This window comes from Salmo salar, chromosome ssa05 (assembly GCF_905237065.1).
Source record: "Salmo salar chromosome ssa05, Ssal_v3.1, whole genome shotgun sequence".
Taxonomy (NCBI): domain Eukaryota; kingdom Metazoa; phylum Chordata; class Actinopteri; order Salmoniformes; family Salmonidae; genus Salmo; species Salmo salar.
In genome coordinates this window covers 28,469,372-28,494,080 of record NC_059446.1, presented here as the reverse complement: position 1 = coordinate 28,494,080, position 24,709 = coordinate 28,469,372, and the positions used below count along the sequence as shown (strand labels likewise).

General features: G+C 40.8%; 1 protein-coding gene across 3 annotated transcripts in view; it reads left to right on the top strand.

The window, feature by feature from the left end:
• The window catches only part of pitx2 (paired-like homeodomain 2), a 73,694-nt gene that overhangs the window by 43,763 nt on the left and 5,222 nt on the right, over nucleotides 1-24,709 (top strand). Inside the window, exons 1-2 of one of the 3 annotated variants that reach the window (XM_014199175.2) lie at nucleotides 17,562-17,684; nucleotides 22,414-22,482. In XM_014199175.2, the coding sequence (XP_014054650.1) occupies nucleotides 22,437-22,482 (46 nt within the window). In that variant the 5' untranslated portion in view covers nucleotides 17,562-17,684; nucleotides 22,414-22,436. Of the gene's footprint in view, nucleotides 1-17,561; nucleotides 17,685-19,398; nucleotides 19,783-22,413; nucleotides 22,483-24,709 lie in introns of those variants that run through there. The other 2 variants (XM_014199174.2, XM_014199177.2) reach the window with 2 other exon arrangements.

The window sequence follows — 24,709 nt, the reverse complement described above, 5'->3', positions numbered from 1 at the left end:
TTATCCTGCTGTTAGGGCAGGGTGTGCCTCAGTCCTCTGTAATAGTCAGCAATGAGAAGCTTGAGTAAACACAATCAATGGAAGACACCGGGATATGCACCGCCGAGACTTCCGAAGTCTCTCGCTCTTTATTTTCCCCTTTCCACCTCCCGACATTGGCTTAAACGCCCCAACCTTTGTGAGTTCCCGGCAAATTAAATCCCAAACAATGTTATTGATCGGAGATTGGATATTACAAGTGGACAATGATGATTGGGAATGTTATCAGTGAATCAACAATTCAGGAAAGTGTTGGGATAAAAAACTGTGACTCCCTCTTCCGCTCTCTCCTCTCCTAGTGTCTTGCCACTCCTGCTCCCTTGCTTGAGGATTACAACCTCTTCATCCATTATTAATGAAGTTAAACTACTAGTGACATGCTGAATGTGCTGCATGGGAGATTTGTAGCTAATCCAACGCAAAACAGCCTCAGTCACATAATGAAGGGGAAAAAAGCACAAATGTCAACAGTTTCACACAGGGACTGGATTAGGCGCCTCCTTGCTAGCTAACACACAAACACACACACACACACACCTTTCCCCGACAGTTCCTCACCCATGGATTAGTGTTTCTTTAAATGGCTTGAGGAAAGGGCGACATGGCTACATACTGTAGATATGTGTTGTTCATCCCATGTTAATATTAACTGGTTTACCATTGTATTTATATCGCATTGACTGTCGTTGGAATACAACACTGAGGAAAATGGGAGGACATAGTTTATCTACATTTATAAACTGGGTGGTTCGAGCCCTGAATGCTGATTGGCTGACAGCTGTGGGATATCAGACCGTATACCACAGGTATGACAAAATATTTATTTTTACTGCTCTAATTATGTTGGTAACCAGTTCATAATTGCAATAAGGCACCTCAGGGGTTTAGGGTATATCGCCAATATACCATGGCTAAGGGCTGTATCCAGGCACTCCGCGTTGCGTTGTACATAAGAACAGCCCTTAGCCGTGGTATAATGGCCATATACCACACCTCCTTAGGCTTTGTTGCTTAATTATAAACTGAACAGTCCTTAGCCGTGGTATATTGGCCATATACCACACCTCCTCGGGCCTTATAGCTTAAATAAACACTGAGAGTAAGAGTGAAGACCATCAGCAAGAAGATGCTTGGTCAACACAAGGGATAGCATGTTTCAGTGTGAGGCAATGGGGGGGTCTGGTAATTGCAGGGTTGGTGGTTCTACTGTAGTAGTCTGTGTACAAAGCAATTCAGGGAAGTAGTACCATGAAGCAGAGACCAATTTGGCCTCAACTGGAACAAACTGACAATGATAAATAAGATGTGTTACAGGTCTAGATAGCAAGACCAGCGTTCAATCGCCAAAAGTGACAACAACTTCATGTTTATGATACAGTACTACACAGTCTGATTTCAGGGCCCGGTTGTATAAAACATCTTATGTTTTTCTCTTAAGGGTTTACCTTAAGGAATAATTTTCCCTTACCTAAGGGAATTTGAAAGCATGTATGGAAGAAACAGTATCTCATTACCATGGAGACGGCCTGATTCATTGACTAAACAAAGAGATCACATTTATTTTGTGAGATCCCAAAATGAACTTTTACAATCAAGACAGGAGAAACAAAATGATTCAGAAAATAATAAAACAAGTTTCTTCAGGTTTCCTTTTCTCAACTTGTTTCTAGTGCTTTCTAGCATGTCAAGCTATCTTACAGAATAGCTAGCTAACTAGCCAGCTAGCTCTGTAGCCATGGATTGTGCACCTTCCATTGTTTAGCTAGCTAGCTGGTGGATGTTTTCCTTTTGAAACCAGGGCAGAGGAAAGCAACATTCACCTCCACAAATGCTGTTTACAATGATATCTATACTAAATGAAGCACTTAAGGGATGGTCAAACCATCATGGTCAAACCTTAACTTTTTCACTTAACTTAAGGGGGAAATTCAGGAAACTTCAAGGGAAAAGATAAGGGGACTATTAACTTATAGGGTGTTCCGCAACCAGGCCCTGGGCCATATGTAAAATGTATGCATGCATGACTGTAAGTTGCTTTGGATAAAAGTGTCTGCTAAATGGCATATACAGTGCATTCGGAAAGTATTCAGACCCATTGCCTTTTTCTAAATTTTGGCAAGGCAATTAGAAATGACAGACAGGCAAATTTTTCTGACTTGATTGCTATTAATCAGAATAATTCAAGACTGCTCTTCTCGACCAATGATTGCCTGATAAATCCTACCCCCCTTAAACCTACAGTTGAAGTCGGAAGTTTACATACACCTTAGCCAAATACATTTAAACTCACAAGTTTCTCACAGTTTCTCATTAAATATCAGGAATTTCTCACAATTCCTGACATTTAATCCTAGTAAAAATCTCCTATCTTAGGTCAGTTAGGATCACGACTTTATTTTAAGAATGTGAAATGTCAGAATAATAGCTGAGAGAAGGATTTATTTCAGCTTTTATTTATTTCATCACATTCCCAGTGGGTCAGAAGATTACATACACTCAATTAGTATTTGGTAGCATTGCCTTTAAATTGTTTAACTTGGGTCAAACGTTTCAGGTAGCCTTCCACAAGCTTCCCACAATAAGTTGGGTGAATTTTGGCCCATTCCTCCTGACAGAGCTGGTGTAACTGAGTCAGGTTTGTAGGCCTCCCTCGCACACGCTTTTTCAGTTCTGCCCACAAATTTTCTATAGGTTTGAGGTCAGGGCTTTGTGATGGCCACTCCAATACCTTGACATTCTTGTCCTTAAACCATTTTGCCACAACTTTGGAAGTTTTATTTAATTTATTTTATTTCACCTTTATTTAACCAGGTAGGCTAGTTGAGAACAAGTTCTCATTTACAACTGCGACCTGGCCAAGATAAAGCAAAACAGTGTGACACAGACAACAACACAGAGTTTCACATGGAGTAAACAATAAACAAGCCAATAACACAATAAACAAGTCAATGGCACAGTAGAAAAAAAGAAAGTCTATATACAGTGTGTGCAAAAGGCATGAGGAGGTAGGCAATAAATAGGCCATAGGAGCGAATAATTACAATTTAGCAGATTAACACTGGAGTGATAAATGAGCATATGATGATGTGCAGGTAGAAATACTGGTGTGCAAAAGAGCAGAAAAGTAAATAAAATAAAAACAGTATGGGAATGAGGTAGGTAGATTGGGTGGGCAATTTACAGATGGACTATGTACAGCTGCAGCGATTGGTTAGCAGCTCAGGTAGCTGATGTTTAAAGTTGGTGAGGGAAATAAAAGTCTCCAACTTCAGCGATTTTTGCAATTCGTTCCAGTCACTGGCAGCAGAGAACTGGAAGGAAAGGCGGCCAAATGAGGTGTTGGCTTTGGGGATGATCAGTGAGATATACCTGCTGGAACGTGTGCTACGGGTGGGTGTTGTTATCGTGACCAGTGAACTGAGATAAGGCGGAGCTTTACCTAGCATAGACTTATAGATGACCTGGAGCCGGTGGGTTGGCGACGAATATGTAGCGAGAGCCAGCCAACTAGAGCATACAGGTCACAGTGGTGGGTGGTATAAGGTGATTTGGTAACAAAACGGATGGCACTGTGATAGACTGCATCCAGTTTGCTGAGTAGAGTAATGGAAGCTATTTTGTAGATGACATCGCCGAAGTCGAGGATCGGTAGGGTACTCAGTTTTACTAGGGTAAGTTTGGTGGTGTGTGTGAAGGAGGCTTTGTTGCGAAATAGAAATCCGATTCTAGATTTGATTTTGGATTGGAGATGTTTAATATGAGTCTGGAAGGAGAGTTTACAGTCTAACCAGACACCTAGGTATTTATAGTTGTCCACATATTCTAGGTCGGAACCGTCCAGGGTGGTGATGCTAGCCGGGCGGGCAGGTGCAGGCAGGGAACGGTTGAAAAGCATGCATTTGGTTTTACTAGTGTTTAAGAGCAGTTGGAGGCCACGGAAGGAGTGTTGTATGGCATTGAAGCTCGTTTGGAGGTTTGTTAGCACAGTGTCCAGGGAAGGGCCAGAAGTATACAGAATGGTGTCGTCTGCGTAGAGGTGGATCAAGGAATCGCCCACAGCAAGAGTGACATCATTGATATATATAGAGAAAAGAGTCGGGCCGAGAATTGAACCCTGTGGTACCCCCATAGAGACTGCCAGAGGTCCGGACAACATGCCCTCCGATTTGACACATTGAAGTCTGTCTGCAAAGTAGTTGGTGAACCAGGTGAGGCAGTCATTAGAAAAACCAAGGCTATTGAGTCTGCCGATAAGAATACGGTGATTGACAGTCGAAAGCCTTGGCCAGGTCGATGAAGACGGCTGCACAGTACTGTCTTTTATTGATGGCGGTTATGATATCGTTTAGTACCTTGAGCGTGGCTGAGGTGCACCCATGACTGGCTCGGAAACCGGATTGCACAGCAGAGAAGGTACGGTGGGATTCGAAATGGTCAGTGATCTGTTTATTAACTTGGCTTTCAAAGACTTTAGATAGGCAGGGCAGGATGGAAATAGGTCTGTAACAGTTTGGGTCTAGGGTGTCACCCCCTTTGAAGAGGGGGATGACCGCGGCAGCTTTCTAATCTTTAGGGATCTCGGACGATACGAAAGAGAGGTTCAATAGGCTGGTAATAGGGGTTGCAACAATGACGGCGGATAGTTTTAGAAAGAGAGGGTCCAGATTGTCTAGCCCAGCTGATTTTACGGGTCCAGGTTTTGCAGCTCTTTCAGAACATCTGCTATCTGGATTTGGGTGAAGGAGAAGCTGGGGAGGCTTGGGCGAGTAGCTACGGGGGGGGGTTGTTGGCCGGGGTTGGAGTAGCCAGGAGGAAGGCATGGCCAGCCGTTGAGAAATGCTTATTGAAATTTTCGATTATCATGGATTTATCGGTGTTGACCGTGTTACCTAGCCTCAGTGCAGTGGGCAGCTGGGAGGAGGTGCTCTTGTTCTCCATGGACTTTACAGTGTCCCAAAACTTTTTGGAGTTAGAGCTACAGGATGCAAATTTCTGCTTGAAAAAGCTAGCCTTTGCTTTTCTGACTGACTGCGTGTATTGGTTCCTGACTTCCCTGAACAGTTGCATATCGCGGGAATTTTTCGATGCTATTGCAGTCCGCCACAGGATGTTTTTGTGCTGGTCAAGGGCAGTCAGGTCTGGAGTGAACCAAGGGCTATATCTGTTCTTAGTTCTGCATTTTTTGAACGGGGTTTGCTTATCTAAGATGGTGAGGAAATTACTTTTAAAGAATGACCAGGTATCCTCGACTGACGGGATGAGGTCAATATCCTTCCAGGATACCCGGGCCAGGTCGATTAGAAAGACCTGCTTGCAGAAGTGTTTTAGGGAGCGTTTGACAGTGATGAGGGGTGGTTGTTTGACCGCAGACCCATAGCGGGTACAGGCAATGAGGCAGTGATCGCTGAGATCCTGATTGAAAACAGCGGAGGTGTATTTGGAGGGCAAGTTGGTCAGGATAATGTCTATGAGGGTGCCCATGTTTACGGATTTAGGGTTGTACCTGGTGGGTTCCTTGATGATTTGTGTGAGATTGAGGGCATCTAGCTTAGATTGTAGGACTGCCGGGGTGTTAAGCATATCCCAGTTTAGGTCACCTAACAGAACGAACTCTGAGGCTAGATGGGGGGCGATCAATTCACAAATGGTGCCCTGGGCACAGCTGGGAGCAGAGGGGGTCGATAGCAGGCGGCAACAGTGAGAGACTTATTTCTGGAGAGATTAATTGTTTTAATTAGAAGTTCGAACTGTTTGGGTATAGACCTGGAAAGTATGACAGAACTTTGCAGGCTATCTCTGCAGTAGATTGCAACTCCTCCCCCTTTGGCAGTTCTATCTTGACAGAAAAAGTTGTAGTTGGGTATGGAAATCTCCAAATTTTTGGTGGCCTTCCTAAGCCAGGATTCAGACACGGCAAGGACATCAAGGTTGGCAGAGTGTGCTAAAGCAGTGAGTAAAACAAACTTAGGGAGGAGGCTTCTGATGCTGACATGCATGAAACCAAGGCTTTTTTGATCACAGAAGTCAACAAATGAGGGTGCCTGGGGACACGCAGGGCCTGGGTTTACCTCCACATAACCCGAGGAACAGAGGAGGAGTAGGATGAGGGTACGGCTAAAGGCTATCAAAACTTGTCGCCTAGAGCGTTGGGGACAAAGAATAAAAGGAGCAGATTTCTGGGCATGGTAGAATAGATTCAAGGCATAATGTGCAGACAGGGGTATGGTGGGGTGCGGGTACAGCAGAGGTAAGCCCAGGCACTGACTGATGATAAGAGAGGTTTTATCTCTGGACATGCTGGTAATAATGGGGGAGGTCACCGCATGTGTGGGAGGTGGGACAAAGGAGGCATCAGCGGTATGATGAGTGGAACTAGGGGCTCCATTGTAAACTAAAACAATGATAACTAACCTAAACAACAGTATACAAGGCATATTGACATTTGAGAGAGACATACAGCGAGGTATAAAGTAATCACAGGTGTTGATTGGGAGAGCTAGCTAGACAACAACGGGTGAGACAGCAACAGCTGACCAGCTAAAACAACAACAACAGGTAAAATGGCGATGACTGGGCAGAGAGGGTCGGTTAACTGCATACAGAGCCTGAGTTCGCGGCTGGGGCCGACAAATAAACAAAAAATAAACAGAATGTAGTATGCTTGGGGTCATTGTCCATTTGGAAGACCCATTTGCAACCAAGCTTTAACTTCCTGACTGATGTCTTGAGATGTTGCTTCAATATATCCACATCATTTTCCTACCTCATGATGCCATCTATTTTGTGAAGTGCACCAGTCCCTCCTGCAGCAAAGCACCCCCACAACATGATGCTGCCCCCCCCCCGTGCTTCCCGGTTGGGATGGTATTCTTCGGCTTGCAAGCCTCCCCCTTTTTCCTCCAAACATAACGATGGTCATTATGGCCAAACGGTTCTATTGTTGTTTCATCAGACCAGAGGACATTTCTCCAAAAACTACGATATTTATCCCCATGTGCAGTTGCAAACCGTAGTCTGGCTTTTTTATGGCGGTTTTGGAGCAGTGGCTTCTTCCTTGCTGAGCGGGCTTTCAGGTTATGTCGATATAGAACTCGTTTTACTGTGGATATAGATACTTTTGTACCTGTTTCCTCCAGCATCTTCACAAGGTCCTTTGCTGTTGTTATGGGATTGATTTGCACTTTTCGCACCAAAGTACGTTGATCTCTAGGAGACAGAATGCATCTCCTTCCTGAGCGGTATGACGGCTGCATGGTCCCATGGTGTTTATACTTGCGTACTATTGTTTGTACAGATGAACGTGGTTCCTTCAGGCATTTGGAAATTGCTTCCAAGGATGAACCAGACTTGTGGAGGTCTACAATTTTTTTCTGAGGTTTTGGCTGATTTCTTTTGATTTTCCCATGATGTCAAGCAAAGAGGCACTGAGTTTGAAGGTAGGCCTTGAAATACATCCACAGGTACACATCCAATTGACTCAAATGATGTCAATTAGCCTATCAGAAGCTTCGAAAGCCATGACATAATTTTCTGGAATTTTCCAAGCTGTTTAAAGGCACAGTCAACTTAGTCTATGTAAACTCCTGACCTACTGGAATTGTGATACAGTGAATTATAAGTGAAATAATCTGTCTGTAAACAATTGTTGGAAAAAGTACTTGTGTCATGCACAAAGTAGATGTCCTAACCGACTTACCAAAACTATAGTTTGTTAATTGGAAATTCTTGGAGTGGTTGAAAAACGAGTTTTAATGACTCCAACCTAAGTGTATGTAAACCTCCGACTTCAACTGTATGTGAACTTTCCTCGACATATAAATGTGATGAGTTTGTTGCATATTTCAGAGATAAGATAACCAACATTAGGCTGGGTATCAGTCAAGCAAGACTTAATGAGAAGTTTGATGATTTGTGCCACCTTCTTCAAAACAGTTTTGAAGTGCATATCTAAGGAAGCGCAAGCAATTGTTAATCATGCCCTGTCCACAGGCACTTTCCACACTTCATTAAAAACTGCAATGGTGAAACCCCTTCTGAAGAAAGGTAAGCTAGATTCTTCAGCTCTTAGCAAATTTTCAGCCAATCTCCAACCTTCCATTCTTAAGCAAAATTCTTGAGAAATAGTTTTTCAAATAGCTAAATTATTTTTTAAGTGGCAACTGTATTTTTGAAAAATTCCAATCTGGTTTCCGTGCCCACCACAGCACAGCCTTAGTTAAAGTGGTCCATTATCTTAGAGCCAACATAGATGCCAAACAGCTCTCTGTCCTTGTACTCTTGGATTTAAGTGCTGCATTCAACACTTTTGACCATTATGCCCTTCTGGGCAAACTGGAGAGGTGGGTCGGCCTCTCCGGTCCAGTTCTTAATTGGTTTAGGACCTATTTAACCGGTCAAGAGTTCTTTGTCAACCATGGAGAAACATCACTCAGAGAAAATACATATCACATGTGGCGTTCCACAAGGGTTGGTTTTGGATCCCGTACAGTTTATATATGTTACCCTTTGTCAACGTTTTCAGAAAGAACCACATTGATTTTCACCGCTACACAGATGATACACAACTTTACATTTCTGTTTCACCAGAGGATTTTAGCTCCACAGATAAATTATAGGACTGTATTAGTGATTTAAATACTTGTATGGCTCATAACTTCCTCCAGCTAAATCAAGACATTATTAAAACGTATTATTAAAACTTATTGTTTGAGCCAAAGCACAGACATTATTAAAACGTATTATTAAAACGTATTGTTTGAGCCAAAGCACAGAGAGAGAGAATCTGGCCGCACATTTTAATTCACAGACAATAAAAAATAAAACAGCAGGTAAAAAAAACCTAGGTGTTATTTTAGATTCTGAACTAAATTTCTAATCATGTGACCAAAATAGCTTTTTACCACCTGAGGAACATTGCCAAGGTACATCCGTTTCTCTCTCAGACTGATACAGAGAGACTCATCCATGCTTTTATTACAAGCAGGCTTGACTACTGTAATGCTCTCCTGTCTGGTCTACCCAAGAAAGCCATTGGTCAACTGCAAAACATACAGGTCCTCTGGCACTGACTGGAATTTTAACTATCCCAAAGCCTAGGGCCAAGTGGCATGGGCGCAGCCTTTAGTTATTATGCCTCCAGCCTCTGGAATAGCCTGCCAGAGAACCTGGGGTGGACGAAACTGTGGACATACCTAAAAAATATCTTAGCACACATCGTTTTAGCTTTGCTTCTCCTTCGGATGCTTTTTAGTCATTACATTTTAGTCATTTTTTGTTTATTATCTTATGTTTGTGTAGTAAATATTTCAGCTTTAATTTTCATAGTTTTTTATTCGTTTTTTCCTGTGAAGCGCATTGTGTTGCGTTTCATGTCTGACGTGTGCTGTATAAATAAGGCTTGATTTGATTTGATTTGGAATATAAATATACACTGAGTGAACAAAACACTAGGATCACCTGCTCTTTCCATGACATGGACTGACCAGGTGAATCCAGGTGAAAGCTATGATGCCTTATTGATGTAACCTGTTAAATTTACTTAAATCAGTGTAGATGAGGGGAGGAGACGGGTTAAAGAAGGATCTTCAAGCTTTGAGAATTGAGACATGGATTGTGTATGTATACCATTCAGAGGGTAAATGGGCAAGGCAAAATATTAAGTGCCTTTGAACAGGGTATGGTAGTAGGTGCCAGGCGCACCAGTTTGAGTGTGTCAAGAACTGCAACGTTGCTGGGGTTTTCACGCTCAACAGTTTCCCGTGTGTATCAAGAATGATCCACTACCCAAAGGACATCCAACCAACTTGACACAACTGAGGGAAGCATTGAAGTCAACATGGGCCAGCATCCCTGTGGAATGTGTTCGACACCTTGTAGAGTCCGTACCCCAACGAATTGAGGATGTTCTGAGGGCAAAAGGGGGTGCAACTCAATATTAGGACGGTGTTCCTAATGTTTTGTACACTTAGTGTATACTGTATGTACTGTAGATGATGGTGTATATAGACATTATGGACAGTGTATGAATAGAAAAGGTGTAGAAGTTATATAGGATGAGCCTTAACTAGAATACATATGAAGTGAGTAAAACATGATGTAAACATTATTAAATTGTCCTGTTTTCAATGACTACAGTGCCTTCAGAAAGTACTCACACCCCTTGACTTTTTCCACATTTTGTTCTGTTAAAGCATGAATTTAAAATTGATTAAATTGAGATTTGTTGTCAATGGCCTTCACACAATATCCCATAATGTCAAATTGGATATTTTTTTTACAAATTCATAAAAAATGAAAAGCTGAGTCAATAAGTATTCTACCCCTTTGTTATGGCAAGCCAAAATAAGTTAAAGTAAATGTTTGCAGAACAAGTCACATAGTAAGTTGTAAGGACTCACTCTGTGTGCAATAATAGTATTTAACATGATGTTTGAATGACTACCTCATCTCTGTACCCCACACATACAATTATATGTAAGGTGCCTCGACACCTATTGGTAGATGGGTAAAATAAAAAATACAGACATTGAATATCCCTTTGAGCATGGTGTAGTTATTAATTACACTTTAGAGGGTGTATCAATATGCCCAGTCACTACAACGATACTGGTGTCCTTCCTAACTTAGTTGCCGGAGAGGTAGAACTCAGGGATTTCACAATGAGGCCAATGGTGACTTTGAAGCAGTTACAGAGTTTAATGGCTGTGATGGGAGAAAACTGAGGGTTGGTCAACAACCTTGTAATTACTCCACAATACTAACCTAATTGACAGAGTGAAAAGAAGGAAGCCTGTACAGAATAAGAAATATTCCAAAACTTGAATCCTGTTTGCAATAAGGCACTTAGGTAAAACTGCAAAAAATGCAGCAAAGAAATGCACTTTATGTCTTGAATACATAGCTTTATGTTTGGAATCACTGAGAACCACTCTTCATATTTTCAAGCATGGTGGAGGACGCATCATGTTATGGGTATGCTTGTCATCGGCAAGGACTAGGGAGTGTTTTAGGATAAAAAGAAACGTAATAGAGCTAAGCACAAGCTAAATCCTGGAGGACAACCTGGTTCAGTCTGATTTCCAACAGACACTGGGAGACAAATTCATCTTTTAACAGCACAATAACCTAAAACACAAGGCCAAATATACACTGGAGTTGCTTACCAAGATGACATTGAATATTCCTGAGTGGCCTAATTACAGTTAAATCTGCTTGAATATCTATGGCAAGACTTGAAAATGTCTATCTAGCAATTATCAACATCCAATTTGACAAAGCTTGAAGAATGTTTTAATTCATGTGGAAATACTGTAAAATCTAGGGGTGCAAAGCTCTTAGAGAGTTACCCAAAAGACTCACAGCTGTAATCGCTGCCAAATGTGATTTTCACTCTCAAAATGAAATTTTTTTTTTATAGAACATCAATCTGATTGGGTGTGCCTGTCATGGCATGGCTCCCCAGTGGGTGTGCCTCAGTCCACCCAGGCCCATCCATGTCTACACCCCTGATGCAAACAGTGCATGATGACAATTGCGGATCAGAAATAGCTTACTAACCAACACTTTGGACTAAACCTTTTCAATACCTGGTTTGCATACCCATTGTTGCCTTAGTTAGCATTTACTGGTTGATATCATAAGTCGAAATGTCTTTCCTACCCTACCGGCTACCGATGTCATTCTTCTGTGAGCTGCTCCATGCCAAAACCAGTCAAGAGCTGCTCACTCTTGCTGCCTGCAGATGATATTCCGCTGAAACTAGGCTATGTGTGCGACGTGCATGTGAATATATTTCACATGCTTTGCAATTGTGTAGGATACTTTGTGCATGATATCTCTATTGTACTACATAATGAATAAGTCGTATACCTCCACTACACCACTTTGATACGCATCAATAGGGATTAGGAAGTGAGTATACGCAATTCCCACTGAAAAATAAGTGTGTAGACGGTTTATACCTGAATATAGCCTCCACTACACCACTGGCCATTTTTGTTTTACATAAAGTGCTCTCTCCTACACAGTGGTATTACGGTGGCTGTCCTTTCAGAATCATGAACCTGTCACACACTGAAGGCCTATAGGTTCACCACTGTACTAACCTGTCACACACTGATGGCCTATAGGTTCACCACTGTACTAACCTGTCACACACTGAAGACCTATAGGTTCACCACTGTACTAACCTGTCACACACTGAAGGCCTATACGTTCACCACTGTACTAACCTGTCACACACTGAAGGCCTGTGCAAACATGTCTATAGTAGATATAAAGGCTGTTAAGATACTGTATTAAGGTTTCAATAAATATTTGGCCTGGCGAAGGGGTTTTATGCGCTGACTGAATGGAAGCTAATTCAAGTTTTTTACTCCGCTGGTCTTGGCTGGTCTCGGGAAGAAATTAGGAGTCCTCACTGTCCGAGGCCGAGTACAAATGTATCTGACACGGAGACAAGACCAAGACACTCACCATGGGGTCCGTGACCGGTCTAGAGTACTACAACACTGCCTGGAGATAGAAGCTGTCAGTCTCTCTGTCCCAGCTTTGATTTACCTGTACTGTCTCCGCCTTCTAGATGGTAGCGGGTTGAACAAGCCGTGGCTCAGGTGGCTGAGGTCCTTGATATATTTTAACATCATTGTTTTTTAACCCAAAAATCATTTGATTAATAAAATATTTAGTCAGTCGTCTTCCTCAAATAAAGGGGATGATGCAATCTTTGCAATCTTTGCAAGAGGCAGGTAACTGATTTAATTTGTCCTCAACTCATGGCTCAGTCATTTCATTCAGGGTAAGTGGAGTTAGCCCAGTCCCTGAGTAGGTTAGTTCTGAAGGATTCGTTGACATAGAAATTTAGCTGGCTAAAAAGTGAGCCACTTTCACATGACCAAAGATACCTCGCTACAGTGCATTCAGAAAGTATTCAGACCACTTCCCTTTTTCCACATTTTGTTACGTTAGACTTATTCTAAAATTGATTAAATTAAAGATTTTGCTCATCAATCTACACACAATACCCCATAATGACAAAGTGACAACAGATTTTATCTATCATTCTTAAATGGAAGAAGTTTGGAACCACCAAGACTCTTCCTAGAGCTGGCAGCCGGGCCAAACTGAGCAATCGGGGGAGAAGGGCCTTGGTCAGGGAGGTGACCAAGAACCTGATGGTCACTATGACAGGGCTCCAGATTTCCTCTGTGGAGAAACTTCCAGAAGGACAACTGTCTCTGCAACACTCCATCAATCAGGCCTTTATCGTAAAACATCAACCAGCTAGCTAGGTGTATAGATAGCTAGCTACTTAGCTAAACAATGGAAGGTGCACAATCCATGGCTACACAGCTAACCTTAGCTTGCGCTTTAAGATATCTTGACTTGCTAGAAAATAATAGAAACAAGTTGAGAAGAAGTCACTAAACAAAGTGCGTTTTATTATTTTCTGAATTTATTTGTTTCTCCTGTCTTGAATGCAGAAGTTCTATTTTGCGATCCCCCAAAATGCCATCTGTATGACAAGATGTTTAGTCAGTGAATCAGGTAATCTCCATGGTAACCAGAGACTCTTTCTGCCATACATAGATGTGGTGAAGGAGTCAATGGAATGCAGACATGAAGAAGTTGTCAGTTTTCCGGTTTAGAAGAAGTTACTGCTAAATGCCTACTCCCGTTCGTATAAACTGGTTAGCATAGCTAGCATACAGAAATCAGTGGCGAAAATCAAATTAGTGTTTAACTGTAATGCAGTTGATTGGTAAGGATGACATGAACATGTGTTGGGGTTGACATCCATAAAAGCATTATACTCAGATGTTTACCTAAACATAGTGTGAAATACGCATAAACAATAGCCTACATGTAGGCTAATTTTGCTGGGGGGCAATGACAAGACTCGGGATCTGTCCCCCATGGCCCTTTCCTCCACGTGTTTCCATGGCAACCCCATTGTTTTGGTTGAGATCAATTGACCTCTTTACCGCATCTACAGTATGCATTCAAACTACCCTAAAACCCCTTAAATTATGCCCTTACCTAAAGAAAATGTTTGAGGGGCTCTATGCAACACCCTTAAATGTCCTTAGGTAAGGGGAAATTATTTCTTCAGGGAAATCTTTAAAGGAAACACTTAAGATGTTTTATGCAAACGGACCCAGGTCCTTAGCACAATCGCTCTCCCTCTTCCTCTTTATCCCTCATTCTTTATTTATTTCTATCTTTATCTACCCCCTTTATCTCTCCAGCTCTTCTCCTCTTCTACTATCAACATATATCTCTCCAGCTCTTCTCCCCTTCTACTATCAACATCTATCTCTCCATCTCTTCTCCTCTTCTACTATCAACATCTATCTCTCCATCTCTTCTCCCCTTCTACTATCAACATCTATCTCTCCATCTCTTCTCCCCTTCTACTATCAACATCTATCTCTCCATCTCTTCTCCCCTTCTACTATCAACATCTATCTCTCCATCTCTTCTCCCCTTCTACTATCAACATCTATCTCTCCATCTCTTCTCCCCTTCTACTATCAACATCTATCTCTCCATCTCTTCTCCCCTTCTACTATCAACATCTATCTCTCCATCTCTTCTCCTCTTCTACTATCAACATCTATCTCTCCATCTCTTCTCCCCTTCTACTATCAACATCTATCTCTATCTCTCTCACTCTTTCCCTTACAGTCATACTCTCTCTCTGCCTCAGTAGACCAATTACGGCTAAGCTGATTCCGATTGCGACCTGCGATACACCTGAGGTACATGGTCAGGGGAGTTAGCGTGTAGCCGATCTGTTTTACATGTTATTGACAAGATGGAAGTATCATGGTCTTTTTATTACACCAATTTCATTCTTGGCCAATTTCCCCTTCGGCAGGTTAGTGGCAGTTCGCAATAGATTTGTTTTTGTGGAATTGATCAGCGAACTGCTTGAGCAATTTATTGGTCCCCTTGCATCTGTGATTAAGATCCGCATGCTACGTGCCCTTATCTATGTGTCCGTCAATATTTTGCAAGACTGATTGTGGGATCTTGGCACTCGTATTAAAAAAGGTTGCATTGTGTTCTATATGAGTGTGGATTGACTTCCCTGGGGGATTCTTTGTTGTTCTCTGGAACATTTTAAATCACGTCTGACCATAGCAATGTCATGTCTTAAGTCAATAAGAATACAGACATGCCTGTTAAATCTGACCAGAAATGACAACAGAATATTTGTTCACATGTCAACGTGGGCCCAAGTTTAATTCAAACTAATCCTTTCTCATTGGAAGCCGTTGTAATGTATGAGATTCATATTAGAGCAGTCAAAGGCCAAAACCACCATGACATCAGCAGTGCATTTTCTTTGGGAACTCAAGGCTAGGATAATTACAAAGAAGATAGTATAGGCAAACATCTGAGTACTTTTTAAATATACACTGCATTAGTTGGTAGGCAAGGGGGAGTGCAAGCAACCATGTAAGTCATTATATGTGCCAGCTCTATTAAATTCAAACCACAGACTCATATTTAGCTGGATTGTACTAGTAGCCTAGCCTACTGTCATGCTGCATCTTTTCCCTTTGGGTGTTGAGACACAGCTTGGATATAATAAGGATCAGGCGGAAAGCCATTCAACAAGCTCAAGAGCTATCCAGGAGTCATCCTTTTCATTTGGTTAATTTACAGGCAGCTTTTTATTATTAATTTGACTTAGAATAATGCTGGGCCAGTTGAAATACATGTTTTTTCAATTGAAGAAGTTTGTAGTAGTGAGTTTCTAATCTTTCTCTCTCCCTGTTTCTCTCCCTACCTCTATCTCTTTCTCTCTCTTACTCTCTCTTTCTATTTCTCTCTCTCTCTTCTCCCTCCCTTTCCTCCTCGCTCAAATGTAGCGATGGTAAATTAAGCTGATTTCCAAGCCATTACTTTCTAACATATTAGCAGTACATAAACTGATTTGTTTCAAGATTTGTGGCCTTGGAAACACCATTTGACTCCTAATTTTATTACATGGCCACGGAGTGCTGGCCAGACATTACGTTAAGCGACAATCACATGTGGGTTTGAGGGCTGACGCAGAAAACGAGGCAGACCAGTTTCTCAGGCAGACGTACACTCCTGAGAAATCGACTTCACGTCCACATTACCAAAGCCTGCTACTGAAAGAGAGATTTTATGCTGAATGACAGATTGATAGTGGACCATATGGTGTCATCATGCATAGTGCAGTGTTTTGGGGTGGGAGATGGTATGAGAAATGTACAAGTTCATGTCAACCTGGAATGGAATGTATTGACCGTAGTGATGTAGAGATTTGATTGGTTTGATTGGCACAACGTTCTTCTTTGGGGTATTTTTAGTCCAATTTAACTAGAATTGATTCCTCATGGTCTACGCTGGATTCGACTTTAATGACTAGAAACTGGGATATGAAAAATAATTGGATATGCCAAACTATTTCTCCTACATGTCAGAAGAAATAAAGTGTTCTCGAAATAGACTTATAACACACTGTGTCGGGAGCTTAATATTAATGACACTATGGAGCTGAATAAAGGGAGATGTGTGATACAATGCCAAATAGTTCAACATCTCAACTCTTCTGATTTTGGTGCATGAGTATCAGTGGAGGCTGCTGAGGTGAGGACGGATCACAACAATGGCTGGAATGGAGTCAATGGAGTGGTATCAACCACATGGAAACCATGTCTTTGATGGGGTTGATACCACTCCATTGACTCCATTACAGACATTATTATGAGTCGTGGTGACCTCAGCAGCCTCCACTGATGTAGTACAGGTGAGTGATAATTGAATCAGTGATAAATGATCTGTTACAAATGTGTGCTACACAGTGATCACTCACCCCCTATACCCCCCACCCCACATAACAATCTAGTTATTGGGCTCACAGCAACAAGGCCTATAGAGAGAGAGAGCGAGGACTGTCCTGTTCTGGCACAACACAGTCAATGAAGCATTTGCTAATGTAACATATATCAAATCATAAACAATTTAGGAAGAAAAAGGTAGATGTAGGCTATATCTAATTCCAACAAAGAAAACACTCACATGCATGTGACACAGGTTTTTACAAATTCCATTTGCAATGCAATGTTTATTATACCATATTCACAATTAATAGACTATGGAGTTGATTGATTAGTTCAGCAACTGATAGTCAATCCCATATTATTTGCCCTCTCTTTGGTTATATGGTGGCTGCATTAGGCTACACATTCATATAGTGGAATAAGAAATACATCCATAAACATGAAAGGGAGAGGGTCATGTCTAAAAGTTTAGAGTATGCACAAGTAAAAAGTTGAAAAGTCTAACTGTACTGCTGTCGAAAGCTGAATGTGTGCCAAGTAGATGATGTGCTCGTTAAGAATCAGGAGAGCGCACTTGGTCAGGTCACCTCCTTTCTCACATCACAGCCCCATCAGAAATTCTTTCAAGTGTCCTTCTGCGTCGCCAACGATGACAACAGCGAATCGATAAGTGCTTGAAATGAAAAGAAGCCGTCGGTTTGCCCCCGAGGCAAAAGATTTCATAGCACCAGCAGCAAGCAGTCTTTACTGAACTTCATGCATTCTTTTGCACCTTTCTTCGTGAAAAAGAGAAGGCAGGCTCTCGTTTTTATTCTCCAGATGAAGGTAAGCGCGGTTATAGAACAACGTGACTCTCAAGACGCAGCCTTTCCCCCCCTTCTGATATGACAGGCGGGGTTGGGCGTGATGTACCAAAGGGATGCATGCCAGGTTGATATATTTGATAACAGAGTTGGGGGATTTAGGAGTCCTGCGGCCCACACGGAGATAAAATATAATTGGTGTATATAGGTCATCTTCAGAACATTTTGTGACCTGATATTAAAATAAGGCGTCGCAGAACAGAAAATATAGTCCTATATCTGCATTACAGGTTACCTTGCGCGTGTCTTAATTCATAATAGCCTACGAATGTGCTTGTTATTTAACTAGGCTATAGACATGTGTTATGCCTATGACCGGAAGCAGAGAAAATCAGGGATGCAACTCTCATAAATAAGGGTAATTGATTTCCTGTGTCCATAGATCTAATCCGATTGCCTTACACGCAAATGATAGCACCAGTATAATCATATCTTTACAATAGTTCATTAGACATGCACGTCGAACGCATAATTTACCCACAAGGCTATAAGGCCTACATGTTAGGAAGGTGTTTGAAATAGTATGAGTAATGGTATTCTGCGCGCATCATTAAATTAAAGGGGCAATGTGGTTAAAAACATAAGATATACAAGGCCTTTGTCGTGTGTATGTTTTGCTTCAGTGCCCCTTTGCCGCGAAATTCCCATGTGGTTGTGTGCATTAATTCCTTGTTTAATGAGAGTATGACTAAAAATGTGAAAGAAGGATTAGGCACGTGAAATGTACATCCGGTCTGCTTGGCTCATTTAAGATGTGAAAGGAATATCAGTCTGTATTTTAAGGATCTATAAAGTGCATTTGCATCCCAGCCAGCTGTTCGCTTCTGCAGAAAATATTCGATAAGTCTAACCCAAAACGTGTCAATTAAAATGTAGGCCTACTAACTAGATTTATATAAATGTTTATCTCTGTTACACCAAAAATCTCACACGAAAAATGTTTCACTTTAAACTGCCAAAAACTTTACGTAAATGTTTTCAATTAACATTTAAGACATGGTAATTTACACTGACACTGTAAATCTGTATCAAATGGCAGATATTTGTTTTATCATGATTGGAACCTTCACAATTCTCATATTTGCACCTGCCAACTAAATTCTAGTCTACTTTTATGATTTATTGTTGTGATGCTGGTTAGTAAATGTAATCAATTCATGAATATATAGCTTTAGCGACTGGTTTCTGGTCAATTTCAACATGTATAAGACTCTCTTCCAGCAAATGTCTTGTAGCCTATGTGGGCTGCAAAGAAATGATTGACTTTGAAATAACAGTGATATAAATGAACATAGGCTTCAAATGCCCTAATCTTACTGAGAGATATAAATAGTATATGCTATTTTATACGGGAATTATAGAGTCAAAAAATATGTAGTCATTGGCAATTTGCTTATGCAAACATAGACTGAATTAATTCCATATTTTATATATTATCTTAATTAATGAAGGCCTAAAAACAAGAAAATACAAAGGGTAACCTATTTGTTTTAATGAGGTTTTATGCAATGCTGTTACATTTCGTTTATTTTATTGTATTATTCATTGTGGTTGTGAATTGAGCGTTTCTAAGTTTATACTGTCTTTAACTACACATTGAACGTCGGCGCAGATAAAGACACCCACTGAGGAACACACACTCACACACACCCACGCGCTCTGTCTCAAAACTCAAGAGAGAGAAAAAAATGCGCCACTCTTGGAGTGTCTGTCTGGGGAAAAAAGTTGTTAAGGCTGAGGACGATCCAAGAAGAGAATTATCTACTGAAGTGACAGCGCCTGCTTCACCATTTTTAATCGCACTGTTAGCTAGATGGTTATAAAATCGTATGTGGCATCAGTTTTTATCCAATAAGCGGGAAAGAAAATAAATCTAAGTAGCTCTGAGACTTTTTCCTTCGGGAGGCAGACAGCAACTTTCATATTTTGGACCTGGAACTTCGCTGTCTCCGGTTCTTATCTGAAAGGTGATAAGCGGAACCATCGGTGTGGAATTTACCTCTTAACCTGACAAGAATAAAACAGGAAAGGACGAAAAGCGCTGGCGTCTTCGACCACTGGTAAGTGCTGAGGCTACACTTTGCGGAGATGTGAGTTAATGCAAGTGAAATAATTCGTTCCACCTCGGGTTAGCCTTTTCGGCGTAATCTGGGAAAGTCTGATGTGAATTTCATCAGCACCGCAGTCACATGAAGGGACATGATAAGTGAGTTCGTGGCAGGTTTCACCTTACGAGTCCGCCAGATGATAATAATGTATCGTTAGCACTGAATTGAACATGGAATGGACTGGACTTCATGGTCTTGCGCCTCTAATTAGCCTAATGCAAAAACATGTTTTTCTTTATTTCTTTTTTTATTTTCCTAATGCAGCCAGGCTGGACTGGGATTGTTCGTGGTTTTGAAGGGAATTGTGCAAACTAAAGAAATAAAGAAGCATACATCGAACCTTCAAATATCGCTGCTGATTCAACAATTGGTTGCGGGCTAATGGACTGATTGCACATCAGATGCGTTGCGTATATTGCTGTGATTGCATTCTTAATCTCAAACTGGCCATGTCTTCGATTGAAATAAATATAATATAGGCTATTTATATTATATGTCGATTATAGTAACACCCTCAAAATATTTGACACCAGTAAAAGGCACATTAATTATGATATAGATCATTTAGGCGTATGACTAGGCTAACAACGAATATAGACAGAATGTTATGATTTAGGACTAAAATAATTAGACATTCATGGTGTCACAATACACACATTTAAATTGACCTAATTATTATTATTATTATTATTATTATCAATATTTTTATACGTGGTAATAATATAGTAGGCCTAGTAGTAGTAGCAGTAGCAGTAGCAGTAGAAGTAGTGGTAGTAGTAGTAGTAGCAGTAATAGTAGTAGTAGTAGTAGTAGGCCTAGTAGTAGTAGTAGTAGTAGAACTAGTAGTAGAACTAGTAGTAGTAGCAGCAGCAGCAGCAGCAGCAGTAGTAGTAGTAGTAGTAGAACTAGTAGTAGTAGATGCAGCAGTAGTAGTAGGCCTAGTAGTAGTAGTAGTAGTTGTTGTTGTTGTAGTAGTAGTAGTAGTAGCAATAGCAGTAGTAGTAATAGTAGTAGTAGTAGTGGTAATAGTAGTAGTAGTAGTAATAGTAGTAGTAGTAGCAGCAGCAGTAGTAGCAGTAGTAGGAGTAGTAGTAGTAATAGTAGGATCAGTGGTAATAGTAGCAGCAGTAGTAGTAGTAGTAGCAGTAGTAATCATAGTAGTAGTTGCAGCAACAGTAGTTGTAGAAGTAGCAGTAGTAATAGTAGTATTAGTAGTTGTTGTAGTGGGCCTAGTAGTAGTACTAGGCCTAGTAGTAGTAGTAGTAGGCCTAGTAGTAGTAGTAGTAGTAGGCCTAGTAGTAGTAGTAGTAGGCCTAGTAGTAGTAGTAGGCCTAGTAGTAGTACAATGGTTATCATAATGAGAGACTTGCAAAGTAATGTATATTATGTATTAACTATGCTTGCAAGTTAAATTGGAGTTAAAATTAACTTCTACAAACAGGTACGTTTACCTCCTAATCGTGCAATATTAATTGAATTATTACTTCTTTTTTTAAGTAACATGAATCTAATTAATATGATCAATTAAATTTCTAATATTTCTCACACAGGCCTGTGTGCATACAAGGCTACTGCTCCTTTTTATGGCCATGTCATTTTATTCGGCCAAAATTTAAACAGGAACTTTCAAATTCAAGTGAATATTTTCGATATTTCTATGTGACTTATTTGAAACGGCTATTGCCCGTCAATGTCATTTCCAACCCAGTTGTAAAGAGAAGGGGCTAAAGGGAGCCTGCTGAAATATGAATGAAACCGTATTACTGTTGCTGATTAGATAACACGAGGGATTTGCAATAACCTTACACCTTTCAACCTGACACCCCATCTTTCATTTTAAGGCGGAATACACGAGAACCTGCTCCACTCAAACAAGGGTTAGCAGGTACACGCCATGGGAAAACTAACCGCAAATTTCTCACCCTTTTCAATAAAATCACAGATGTATGCTATAAAGCAGGTGAGGCGAGTAGCAGAACCGTTCCTCGCAGGCGGGTCCAGAGAGAAAAATAATGAAGGGGAAAAACGGTTAACAGCATGATTGCATGCAAATTTCCCATCTTAAATTATCATAAGCAAACAGTCGGAAGTCTGGTCTAATAAAATCCCATCTGTGTTACTTCATATCGAGTTAGTATAGAGCTGCGATAATGAATTTTGTAATATCCCAACGACAGACATCTCAATCAGCCATTAATCCCGTGATTTTACTGCGGATTCACTCAACTTCCAGCGCCCCAAACTGCTGCATGCTGCCTGGCACAATTTACACCAACCCCGTCACAGAGCAACGTTGCACTGCTTTTCTGTGGGACTGCATGGGCCTCACATTTGAAGAGCAGTTTATGTAATGGGGCCTATTCAAATGTTGGATATTTGAGGAAACTTGAGGAAAATTGTGTACAGTGCCATATATTAACAATTATGAAAACATATAGGTGAAAATTGTGTTTGGTCCTGTACTACAATTTATTGACTAAATTCATAATAATTGTGTGATTTTTTTGGAGCACACAAGGTAGTGTGTAATCGATGCAACATTTTCAGCATTCTCATAATAAATCCAGTCCCTCTCTTTTCCAGAAGCCGTTCCTCTAATTGCGACAATGGACTCCCACTGCCGCAAACTTGCATCAACTTGTGCACAAATAGGTGAGTATCTATGTGTAACTCTTGGCGCACCATCACCACACTTCAACGTGACATTCTTTTCGCCCACTGCAGAAAACAGATGCAGAGATTATAGCAGCATCATTTCGCGTTTTGTTTCCGTTGCATAGCAGGAAATACGATGCATTTCTCTTCTTTAATTGTCACTTTTTGTCACATAGGCCTACTTCTTCGTTCCCAAAATATCAGAGACCAGTCTAGGCCTAAAGGCGCTTTAGTCCAGTTAATATGGAAAGAGTGGTCTTATACTGTCTTAGAGTGACACCTGGTGGCTGGTTATGGATGTGCAGTAGATTGGGAAAGGCCTAAGCATAAATTCTATCTTCATACACCCAGCTTTTGTTAAACGTGCCAGAGGTTACAAATTACACGCAACACTATATATGGACTACTTTTCTTTGGTGTCATGTTGTCTGTTTTCTTCATTTGACGTATTAGGTAGTCTAATAGCCGACCCTTGGCCTATGAATGACAGGCTACTTCATTTTATGTATTAAATTAGCCTATAAGGAACTCTTATTTTTAGGAGACTCCCATTGAAACTTACAGTAGCTGTAATTGATATTGCACTCGTGTGGATACCCATGCTGCATTAATGTCTCTTACACCAAGTTGTGGCCCATATCAGTTAGCCTATGCCAAAATATGATGACGCATTTTAAATGCATACACAGAAATATGCACATAAACAAAAACTGCTATTGTCCGTATGAGTATAAGCTGCATTAACGAAAAATACAGTTTATTTCGTCTGGGCCATGTCAATAATGTTGGAGTGGATTTAATTGATTGTGTTTTCAGGGAATGACATAAAAGGAATATTGTTTAAGTGTTAAACGAATTACCAGTTTGTCAACTCTTAATTTAGCTCATTTTATTTTCGTTCATGCTATATTGGATCTAATCAAGTGACAAAGCACGCATCATCCCGTGAGCCTACTTTGCTCCATAGCAGCAACTTGAGCAAGGACGGCGTTGTGATCACTCATTGATTAACAATAATAAGATAAATAGAAAACATAATTATTTGAGGTAATGCAATGATGAGCCAACGAGGCTTGCAAATGTAGGCACTGGAGTGAAGAGACACTCGAGCGACCTGATTATTGGCGATCCCCTTTCAACTGTTTTACACCAGCCTTAATATATGCAGGTCTTGATAGATTGACTCCAGGGAAAACTAAATGTATAATGAAAGCTTATTCGTGAGGAGGAATATACTAATGGGGGAATCTGATGTCCCCTTAATCTTATGTAAAAAGCCTTGTCGTCTCCCTTATATTGACTGAATTACTAATTAATGGCCCTCTATGGCGTATCGCGCGCAGTAATCCGCGGAAGAGAGATAAAGCATTCTGAAGGTAAAAAAGAAGAGGAAACCGATAATCCACTGCAAGTCTAGTATTACTTTCAGAAAATAATTGAGCAAACACTTGCTTGCACAGCCTACACAAAACCTTTGGACTGTTCTGCCATTTACATGTTTTTCTTTTGAAATGATTATATATATTTTTTGCCTATTAAAAGACATAAATCAGTCAACATAAATCAATTCTCAGAAACCTCGCCAACATGCAGAATGCAGGTGAATGCTTTAGGCCTATGTCATATTCAAATGAAATGGGTCACCACTTAGATCATGAAGCATTAGACCCCAAATGAACCGCATATCAGGGAGATTTAAACAAATAAAATCCACCTGATATGCCTGACAGGGGCGCACGGATAGGCATTCCCGAGAATCCTCAAATAAACTGAAGAAATAAATGATGAATGGAAGACATGCAGGCTAAATTCACATCTTCAGTCAAGGATTGCATATATTATCGTCCAGCTACATATGTACCTACAGTGGGGTGGCTAAACACACAGCACGAAATGATTTTTTATAAGGAAGGAGGATGGAGGAATAATCATACCCTTGGTTTCGACAGCTCTTGCTACCTTCCTCAATGGTCCACGGGCGGCTCTCCCACAAGAGTGCAAATAAGGTGTATATCAAGGGCTTTCACGGGATTAGCTCAATAACGTATTAGTAGCCCATATCCTGATATCTACGAGAATGGGGTGAAAAGACGCGTGATGGCTAAATATTCAGCAGTTTACATGCCGGCCTATTGCCTTATCAAGAATGCATGCAACAATTCTTTTTTTTTTTATCCACTCAAGTTATGAAGAATTTGTGTGCTTTTATTATTATTATTTGTAT